The sequence below is a fragment of the Musa acuminata genome, chromosome BXJ1-3 (genome assembly GCF_036884655.1).
Source record: "Musa acuminata AAA Group cultivar baxijiao chromosome BXJ1-3, Cavendish_Baxijiao_AAA, whole genome shotgun sequence".
Lineage (NCBI taxonomy): Eukaryota > Viridiplantae > Streptophyta > Magnoliopsida > Zingiberales > Musaceae > Musa > Musa acuminata.
Window position 1 is genome coordinate 16970001 of NC_088329.1, and position 11632 is coordinate 16981632.

Here is an 11632-nt window from a genome sequence, read left to right on the forward strand (position 1 = left end):
CAAGAGTCTGCAAACTACGTTGCTGCGTCGCAGGATGGAGGAAGTACTGTTTCCGACAACATATCAGTTGGAAAAACCGAGGAAGAAAACCATGTTAAGATGCAAAATGCAGTGCATAATCTTGCTGGAAACCAGGCGCATGAGCAAAGTGCAAATGAATTAGAGAAATTTCAGAGGGATGTACAACGAGAAAGTGAAGTCACTCAGGATTTTGATGTCGGTGTACAACTTCAACAGCCAGATGATGGTCCAGACTTGCAGAACTCAGTACAAAATGGGTTAGAAGGCGGAGAGGAGGTCTTATTAGCCGAGTACACATCTATTGTTCACAATTATAAAGACACCAAACAGAGGCTTGCGGAGATTGAGAGAAAAAACCAGGAATATCACTTGGAGACGATGGCACAGGTAAAGGAACTGAAGAGTGCCAATGTCATGAAAGATGAGGAAATTCGACTTCTAAAAGAGATACTGAATTCCTTACAGGCTAGTCTAAATGTAAATGCACCAAGAATCATGGAAAAGTCTAGGTATCAAGTCGATGAAAATGTGACCACAACAAATGCAGCATTTGATGATTCTGAAGCGACTAAAACCACTCTTGCCGAAGACAGCATCCAGTTATGCCAGGTCGGGGAGCCACAAGCTTCTTCGGCCATCGAAGATAAATTTAGAACAGACATAGATACACTCCTAGAAGAGAACCTGGATTTCTGGTTAAGGTTCTGCACATCATATCATCAAATTCAAGAATTCCAGAAAACCTTCAAGAACCTCAAATCAGATATCGAGAAGTTGAACGAAACAAGAAATCAGGAGGGTAACGAGGAGGATGAGAATCAGGGAACGCTTCCAGTTGACAGAAGGCTAAGAGAACTAAACACCGAGCTCCAAGTTTGGTTGGAAAAGAATGCAGTGCTAAACGGAGAACTCAAGTGCAGGTTTTCATCTCTTTGCAGCATTCAAGATGAGATATCAAGAGTCTCAAAGGCAAATGAGAGCGAAGAAGTCCGTTTCATTCCATACCAGGCTGCCAAGTTCCAAGGGGAGGTACTCAGCATGCAGCTGGAGAACAACAAGGTCGCCAAAGAACTGCAAGCTGGTTTGGATTATGTGAGGGGCCTTCAGGTGGAGATCAGTTGGACTCTGTCGAAACTTAATAAGAACTTCGAGTTAGCTGGATCAAGATATAACCAGCAGAATAGCCACCAACACCACCCCCTTAGGCATCTATCCACCAAGACTCGGGTGCCATTGCGAACGTTCCTGTTCGGAACAAAGCCTAAGAAGCCTTCAATATTTTCATGCATGAACCCCGCATTGCATAAGCAGTACAATGGTCTACGATCCAGTCTTCCTAGATGAAACTTCACCTGTCGTTGTGCTGTCTCATCTTCTTGTTTTTATCGTGGAATTTGTAAGATATATGACGAGTTCTTTGGCACCATGAGTCGATAATTTTGGTTTCTTTTCAGTGGAGGACATAAAAGTTTGATCTTTATACTTCGTTTCCGAGCCATAGTGACCCACCATAGCAAAGCTATGGCCAATCGCTGATGATGTGCCATTAGTTCCTTAAATAACTCTTTGTAAGCACAAAAGAAAAATTTTCTATTCTATTACATGAGCCAGAGACTATAAATTGTAAGATAATGAGCCACAATCAAAATTTTCCCTCCCTCGATCCTCCATCAATTTGAAGCTAGTTAGCCACCCTATATGTATTCCCATTACAAGCCCTTCTAATATAGGTAATCTGCTTTGCATTGGCTTCCCTAGAAAAGTTTAAAATATCCTTATACAATGCCTCCAAATACCTGCTGATTTATTAACAAACTCTATCCATTCTTTAGAATCAGGATAGATTCGTGCTCCTTTGTTATTGGTACCACTCAGACATTATATTCCAAATTGTGTTAGGCGATGATACTGTTCAGACTGGATGATGGTACCGCTAGTGCATAGGGTGGTAGGTGCTAGTATCGCCTAGTGTAGGTAGTGATACTGTCGGTACCCTGAAAACTTGGGGATTTAAATTTTTGACTCCATTTTTTAAGTCATTTAGGGTATATAAATACCCAACTCATTCTTGCTTGGGATAGCAAGGGAAAGAGTAGAAAGGGGAAAAAATTCTTGATAAAAAAAGTATGTAAACTCTCTTGAGTTGTTGAGTCTCTTCATCCTTGGTCTTAGAAGTCTTTTAAGGGAGGAGTGAAGTCTAATTGTAAAAGAGATATGCGAAGGTTCTCTCCTAAGCCTGTGAAAAGGAAAAAAAGTTGTAACAAGGGTAGTTGATCTTCGCTCATTAAAAAGAAGATCGATAGTGAAAGCTGGTGGCCTCGAGAGAAGAGGATCGAGAGTAGATGTAGGTCGGACGACCGAACCACTATAAATCTGGGTTGTATTTCATTTGTGCTTTTCATTCTTATTACTAACTGATTTAGTTGTTCACTACTTTTACTCACATTCCAAGTTAAACGTATTTATGACATGAGTCTCATCAAACAAAAGTACTAATTCAACCCCCCCTTAAGAGTTGAATCCCAAATTTTGATGATGAAATCAATTAATTAGTTTATGATCAAATTTATATTTTGAGAAAAGTGATACAGGACTAATTTCAATCATGAGAATATAAAATAATTGAAGCAGAAGAATCAGATATTGGGTTTGAGTCAGAGATTGAGCATCGAACTGGAAGAATCAGACATTGCGCCAATATCGGATGTTGCGGGAGTCAATATGCCGATGGATCGAGCGATATGCCGAAAATTCGGATGATGCACCAGAAGTTCGGATGAAGTTCAAATGAACCAATGACATATCGTGCAACATAGAAATCTTGTCTTTAGTCGTTTATGTCTTAATCATCGTAGTTAGATCTTAAATTGAGTTAATTTGGGTGCAACTTTATTAACTCAATTAGGGGCTAATTGAGCTTGATCTAGGGTTGAGTTGGGCCCATTGGAAGGCCCATTTAGTAACCCATAGTTAGGTCAGGCAGTGGCACCGCTAAACTATGCGGTGGAACCACCTATGAGCTGGAACATATTAAGTGTATGTTTTCCGGAAGACCTAGTGGTGGTATCACTAGTGTCAGGTGATGGTACCACCCAGACTAGTGGTAGTGTTAGGATCAAAATTGGTACTAAGAGGGGGAGGGGGTGAATTAGTGCTTTAATAAAACTTCTAACAGTTCAAAAATTTTGTTCGATAAAACTCTTATCGAAAAGCGTTTAAACTTAGAGAGAAAATGAGAGTAATAAGCAAGTAAATCAATAAGTAATGGTAATGAAAAGCATGAAGGAAATATAAACCGAGTTTATAGTAGTTCGGTCATCGTGACTTATATCTATTCCCGATTCTTTTTCACTTGAGGCCATCGATTTTCACTACTGATCTTCTTTCAATGGGCAAAAGATCAACTACCATTTTACAACTATTTCTCCTTTTAATAGGCTCAAAAGAAAACCTTTACACTCTTCTTTTACAAATATTCCCTCACACACCTCTCTAAGCTCTAGGAGGAGGGACACTAAACTTTAAAAGAGATTACAACTTTTTTTTTCTTAAAGATTCTTTCCCCCTTTACTACTCAATTTCATCTATACACTGAGTAAGGATGAGTAAGATATTTATAGGTCCCAAATGGATTCAAATTTGGAGCCAAAATGATCTCATCCTGGGTTTTCAGGGTACTAGTGGTACCACCACCAATATTAGGCAGTACCATCGCCTGCCAGTCTGACACTAGGCAGTACTATTGCCTAGTTTAGTGGTACCACTACTTGACATACTAAATCTGGGTGGTATCATCATCTAGTCTGATGGTACCACCGTCTAACAGTCTCGAAGCCTAGGCTTTTGACTTTTCCAACTCATAGGCGGTTCCACCGCTAGTTTGGCGGTGCCACAGCCTGACCCAACTTTTGGGTTACTGAATGGGTCTTCCTCTTGGCCCAAAACAACCCCAACTCTAGCCCAATGGGCTCCTAATTGAGTTGTCTTGGTTACACCCAAAACTAACTCAATTAAGCCTAAACTAACTCGATCTAGACACAATCGATTACAAGCATGATCTTATGTTGTCCAGCATATCATTGGTTTATCTGATCCTTTGATGCTTCATCCGATCCTTCGGCATATTGCCTAATTGGCATGTTGACCTATTGTAATTTTTGATCTCCTTGGTGTAATGTCCGATCCTTTGACCCAATGCCAGAACTCATGAAACAAATTTCTTCTAGCACGTCGACCATTCCTTTGGCCCAATGTCTAATCTGTTGACATATTCTACTCCGGCATAATGTCTGATTCTTCTTACTTTAATAGAATTGTCTTTCCTCGATCGAGATTAGTCTTGCTCACTCAAATGCACATTAGATCATAACTTTATTAATTGATTTCATCATTAAAATTTGAGATTCAACAATCTCCCATTTTTTATGATGATAACAAATTGATGATGGAGTTTAAACTAAACTTCCCTGATCAATATGTCATATTGAATTAAAGTATCATTCAAATAAATGATATCCTCTGAATTAAATGTGAAAACAATTTTAATGATTTTGCAAAGGTCATATGTAAAACATCATAGTTATGTTGAATCTCGTATTTTGATGATGAAACAAATTGATAAGTGTTTATGATTTGATTTACGTTTTTAGTGACATAGGATGCTTCGATCAGGATGAGAAAATTAAAGCAGGAAAAAATCATGCTGGGCCGGAGGAAAACATGTCAGAAGATTGGACGTCGAGACAGAGGATCGGTCAACGTATCGATAGAAGGCTTCGGGCCATAGATTCGGGCATCCGGCCAAGAAGAGCGGATATTGCACCAAGGATATCAGAGTTACGGAGATCAACTGGCCGATTGGGCAATAGGCCGAAAGAGAGGACGATGCGCCGAAGTATCGGACGAAGCATCGATGGACCAATGACATGCCGGACGACATGATTTATTCTTAGTAATAATTGTAATAATTGTAATAATTGTCTAGATCGAAGTATGTTTTACATATGCAGGATTAACTACGATAGCAAGGCATGAAGCAAAATGAAGCATGGAGTCAAGGATGCAAATTCGTTGGGAGTTCGATAGTACGTCGGAAGTCCAAACGTTCGTTGGAAGTTCTACAGGAACCAGCCGAGAAGTCCAGGAGCTTGCAAGAAGAAGCTCATCGAAACTTGCTAAGAAGATCATCATGAAGTCCAGGAGCTTGCTAGAAGTCTATTGGAACATTGCCGGGAGATCGTCGGAAGTTTGCCGGAAGATCGCCGGAAGAAACCAAGACCTAAGGACTTGTTTAGCTTAAGTATGCTTTAGATTTCGTAGTTAGCACGTAATTGAGATTGGATTTGGGCCAACCCAATTATAGGCCAGTTGGGCCCATGAAAGGACTATGTTGGGCCCAATGAAAGGCCCAAACAATGACCCAAGAGATGGAACCATCGTGGCACAATCTTCGAGACTATGTCAGGCGGTGGTACCACTAGTTTGGGAGGTGGTACTGCCTAGTGGCCCAGTGCCAGGTGGTGGTACCTCCAAACAAGGCGGTGGTACTACCCAGTGCAGTGTTAGTGTCAGACTGACACTACCGGTGGTACCGCCCAGCACAGGCGGTGGTACTACCCGAACCCAAGAAACCAGGGATAAGATGTTTTTAGGCTCCAAGTTTGAATTAACTTGAGGCCTATAAATACCCCTCTCATCCCTAGTTAACATGTTGAATCTCGTATTTTGATGATGAAACTACTTGATATATGTTTATGATTTAATATGCGTTTTGAGTGACGCAGGATGCTTCGATCAGGATGAGACAATTAAAGCAAGAAAATCATGTTGTGCCGAAGGAACATATCAGAAAATTGGACGTCGGGCCGGTGGATCGGTCGACGTATCGATAGAAGGCTTCAGGCCGTGGACTCGGGCATCGAGCCAAGAAGAGCAAGTATTGTGCCAAGGATATCGGAGTTGTGGAGTCAACTGGCCGATTGGGCAAAAGGCAGCAGGAAAGGACGATGCGCCGAAGAATCGGACGAAGCGTCGAGTGACCAATGACATGCCGGACAACTTGGTTAATTGCTTAGGATTAACTGTCTCAATCGAAATTTTTTTTTAAGTGTGCAGGATTTGTTGAATCTCGGATTTTGATGATGAAACTAATTGATTGTGTTTAGATGTTTAAAAGCATTTTGAGTGATCAGGTCTACTCAATCAGGATTAGATAGTTAACGTAGGAGGAATTGACATTGCGCTGGAGGAGATCACATTAGGATATTGGATGGCAGAAGGCTTCGGACGTCGGGCATTGGGCCAAGAGCGGAATTACGCCAAGGATATCGGGGTTGCGGAGGTCAACCGCCGATTGGGCAATAAGCCGCAAGAGAGAACGATGCGCCGAAGAATCAGACGAAGCGCCAACCAATGACGTGCCGGGCAACAGAATGTCAATTCGCTTTGTAATAATTGTCTAGATCGGAGTAGAGTTTTGCTTTGTGTGTGCAGGATTAACTACGATAACGATGAAGACATAAAGCGAAATAAAGTATCGGAGTCAAGCGCGAAGGATTTGTTGCGAGTTCGAGAGTTCGACAGAAGTCCGAAGGTTCGTCGGGAATGCTGCCGGAACTAGCCGAGAATGAGTAGGGAGCTTGCCGAAGGGTTTTTCGGAAGCTCGCCAGAAGGTTAGTTGGAAGTTCACGGAGCTCACCGAGAAAGATCGGAGCTTGCCGAAGAAGCTCGTTGGAACTCGCCAAGATCAAATCGTGAAGTCTAGGAGCTTGCCGAGAGTCCGCAGAATGGTTTCCGAGAGTTTATCGGAAGAAAGTCGGAAGTTCGTCCGAAGCTCACCAGAAGAAGTCTTGACTTACGGACTTTGTAATAGCTTAGAAAATATTTTTAAATTCATAGTTAGCATGTTAATTAGGGTTAGAATTAGGTGTTAATCCTATAACACAAGTAGCGGCCAATTGGGCCCGAGTTTGGACTGGTTTGGGCCAAGTTTGGAGCCCAACTAGTGAGCTGAATTGGCCTTGGCGGTGGCACCGCCCAGACTGGGCGGTGGCACCGCCCAGCACCTGAGAGCTGGGCGATGGCACCGCTTGGCTGGGCGGTGGCACCGCTAGTCCACTATCAATGTCAGAAACTGACAGGCGGTGGCACCGCCACTGACAAGTGGTGGCACCGCCAGCATCGGGAACCAAAGAGAATTCAAATTTTGGAGCCCAAATTTGAATCCTCTTGAGGCCTATAAATACCCCTCAAATCTCAGCTGAGAGAACAACCTTTTGGAGAAGCTAGAAGTTGAGAAAAGCTTTAGGAAAAGTCTTGTTTTCAATAGCTTGAGTATTCACCTCCTTTCTTTTCATTGAAATCTTTGTAAAAGGGTGAACCACTTGTAAGAGGTTGTAAGAGGGGTGTAAGAAGGAGGTTGATCTTCGCCTAGTAAAGGAAGATCATTAGTGGATTCTGGTGGCCTCGACAGAAGAGGAATTAGAGGAGTGGATGTAGGTCACGATTGATCGAACCACTATAAACTACCGTCTTCTCTGGTTTGCATTTATCTTATTGTCATTTATATTACTGCAAACCATCTTCATTTTGATGCTCTACTTTTTTGTCTCCTTCTTACATATGCCTTCAAGTTAAAACGCAATCGAAACGGTTTCAAACAAAACGTTGCTTTTATCGTACGAAGTTTCCGTAAGTGTTTAAATCGTCAAAAGTTTATCATACTTTACCGTTGCACTAATTCACCCCCCCCTCTTAGTGCCGCTCCGGTCCTAACAATTGATATCAGAGCCCGGTATTTCTCATTTCGGATTTACACCCGAGAGAAATGACTCTTCATGGCTTTCAAGAGGGCTTTTCGGTTGTTCGTCCACCGTTGTTTAACGGATTGGACTACACTTATTGGAAAACTCGAATGAGAGTTTTCTTGATTTCTATAAATTTAGATTTATGGAATATCATTGAAAATAGTTTTCAACTTCCCTCTAAACCGATGAACGAATGGTCGGATTTGGAGAAGATGTATTTTTCTTTAAATGCAAAGGCTATGAATGCCTTATTTTGCGCTTTGGACAAAAATGAGTTCAATCGGATTTCTACATGCGAAACGGCTTTTGATATTTGGCGAACACTTGAAATCACGCACGAGGGAACTAGTAGAGTCAAAGACTCGAAAGTTAACATTTTAATGCATGATTTCGAGCTTTTTCAAATGAAGCCGAGCGAAACCATTGTTGACATGTACACCCGTTTTACGGATGTCGTCAATGGTTTACAAGCTCTTGGCAAATGTTTCTCAAATTTTGAACTTGTTAGTAAACTTTTACAATCACTTTCTAAAGCTTGGGAATCAAAAGTAACAGCAATACAAGAAACAAAAGATTTAAATATTTTTCCACTTGAAGAACTTATCGGCTCATTGATAACATATGAAATGGTGCGCAATGCACATTATGAACACAATGAACACTTGAACCACCTTCCAAAGAATAGGAAGGATTTGGAACTCCGGACAAATGAATACCACTTGAGCGATGACTCAAATGATGAGGACAATGATGAACTTGAACTTCGAACACTAACTCTTAATAAGTTCATTAAACAAAAATCTAAAATAAACAATGAACTTGAATGAAGGAAGAGGCCAAAAAAAAGGAAGTCACCCAAGGATGAATCAAGAACTTCCAAAAATGAAACGGCGAATTGGGCTTTGACGGGCTTCGACTACAAGGTAAGTAACTCAACTCTTGTGAATTATTTTGAAATTACTTAAAGTTTTTCATGAGTGCTTAATTTAGATAGTATGAATAGAAAATAAAAAATTATTTTTCAAAAATTATATCATCTTTTTCTTTTAGCATCTTTGAAAAATTTAAAAATTTAAGCATGAAAAGATAGATTCACCTAAAAAGAAAAATGTATGACTACAACAAATAACAAAATGATTTTGTTTGAAAATGCCTTATGCCCAATGAAACCATCATTGATGAATATGCTTTATGTTTAATAGTTTCTTTGGCTTATATGCTCTATCATTATAAATATTTTGAAAATAAATGAAATCATGTTTGATTTGAAGTAATGCATAATGATCATGCTTAATGATGCATTTTTTGATTTGACATAAAAGTGGCTTTAAAAATGATGTATGTTTTGATTTGACATAAATGAAATAGGCATGCTTATATGAAATAGTGAAGTGTCATGCTTGACAATTGTATACTTAATGATGCATAAAGTTGTAATAAAAATATTAATATTTTAATACTATGATTTGATGATTTTATGCATGACATTGTAAAGTTATATATAATGATGCATAATGATGAAATTGTGTAATAAAAATATTAAACATTTTGAAACCATGTTTTAGTGTCATGCATATTGATCATCCTTAATAAATCTCGAAATTATGCATGATGAATCTTACGATTTATGGATTATTGATTTTTACCATAATAAAAGTACCTTATTGATCTTTGTTGTAATAAATCTTACTCTTTCGGTTTTAAACATGATACATGTTTTTATTTGGCATAAATGAAACAAAATCATATGTTTTGAAACAATCGAAAAGAGGGAAACATTCTTGAAAATTATTTTGCTCGATCTTATTGATTTTGATGAATCCATTTGTATCATCTTGTGAATCTCTTGGATTTTGATAATGGTTTTGATAATTTAAATTTGAATAAATTTTTATTGAAATCACGATCTTGATCTCTTGAAATTTATAACATGAAATCCTTTATGAATCAAGATTGTTTTCTATTTAAAAGGAGATTCGTCGAAATGTTTCATAGTCTTTTAGTATTCATGATCTTAATAATTATGTTTTGAAACTTTATGTAAACCAAGAATGTTCATCATGATTCTCTCTTTGAATATTTAAAGAGGAGAATTTTCTAGATGAATCATGATTTTGATGATTGAATATTTGATGTGCATGAATTGAGATCTTGCTCTCCTACTATTCTTTTTGCTATTCACCAAAAGGAAGACTAATTCGAATAAACCATGATATGCTATATGAATTTTATTGTATTCATGAAGTAATATCTCATCACTAATTTTTGTTTATATTCCTTCATGTGATGATATGAATGAATGAAACACATATGATATGATTTTTTTTATACAATTCCATGTATTCGTGAAATATTTATCTCATCACCCAATTAATTCCTCTTGATACTTGGAATATTTTAAAATGTGATCTTGATAAGAATGTTTCAAGTTGCTCTTTGTGCTATATCTTTTCAAATGAATCTTGATCGTGAACTTGTTAAGATGAATTTTAATGAACAATTGAATCATATCTTTGGTATTCATGAATTGATCCTTATTGATTTATTTCATGAATTCTTTGCATATTTAGCTTGTTGAATGGTTGAAATTTTTAGCCATTGAGTCCTCCCTTTCTTTTTTACTTTGATAAAGGGGAGAAGGTTTTTGCTAGCTTGTGCATTGAAAATGAAAGTAAACTTCCTAGCATGCTAAGGAAGTAAAACTTGCAAGCTTGCACTTCTCAAAAAGAGAAGAAAGATCTTCCCTATCGAAAGAAGCAAAAAGTGCAAAACTTCGAAAACTTGCAACAAAATTGCTCTTGCCATGCTTTGTATCAAAAATAGGTTGATATCCTTAAAAGCATCGCATTAAATTTTTTAGTATCGCAATGTATCACATGTATCACAAATTGAAATTTTTGAGACTATTATCATATCATGTTTAACAATTGATGTCTTTCATGACATGATTTCTTTGTATTTTTGTCTTGTATATATCATGTGATGATTGAAATATTGATTGATGCAAATTCATAATTTATGTAAAAGTCTAAATCATTGGTTCCTCTCATTCTTTTCGGCAATGACATAGGGGGAGAAAGATTGCTAGCTCAAGGCAAATGCTGGCTAGCTTGTACTCTTCCCTTCTTTTTGACAAAAACAAAGGGGAGAAAGCTTTTGCTAGTTAGAACATGCAAAGAAAAGCAAAGTGCAATCTTGCACAAGAAGCAAGTGTTGAATTGCCATGATTGAACTTAAGAATCTTACTATGCTTTTGTGCTTATATGTTGTGATGAAAATCTAGCTTCATGTTACAAAAACTTGAATATCTTTTAAAATAGCTAGAGCTACTTCTCCTTTTTGTTGATGACATAGGGGGAGAAGTATATTGATGACTTCATGCATTGAATTGAATATTTTATATATATTTGCATCATGGTTTAAATATTTTTCATAACATGTGATGAATGTTACTTGGATTTGGGATAATCCAAGTGTTCTATCAATGGCATATTGATAGGGGGAGTTTAGTTAAACTCCGGAGAGTTAAGGTTAACTCCATTAGTCATCAATTAGTTGTCATCATCAAAAAGGGGGAGATTGTTGAATCTCGGATTTCGATGATGAAACTAATTGATTGTGTTTAGATGTTTAAAAGCATTTTGAGTGATGCAGGTCTACTCGATCAGGATTATACAGTTAATGCAGGAGGAATTGACGTTGCGCCGGAGGAGATCACATTAGGATATTGGATGGTAGAAGGCTTCGGACGTCGGGCATCGGGCCAAGAGCAGAATTGCGCTAAAGACATCGGGGTTGCGGAGGTC

At 38.4% G+C, this 11632-nt stretch overlaps 1 protein-coding gene across 1 annotated transcript in view; it reads left to right on the forward strand.

The window, feature by feature from the left end:
* Nucleotides 1-1365, forward strand: part of LOC135637131 (protein NETWORKED 2D-like) — a 3588-nt gene extending 2223 nt beyond the window's left edge. Inside the window, exon 2 of the mRNA XM_065149578.1 lies at nucleotides 1-1365. This exon is cut by the window's left edge and continues 1256 nt beyond it. Coding sequence (XP_065005650.1) covers nucleotides 1-1365 — 1365 coding nt within the window.
* Nucleotides 1366-11632: the final 10267 nt, after the last annotated feature.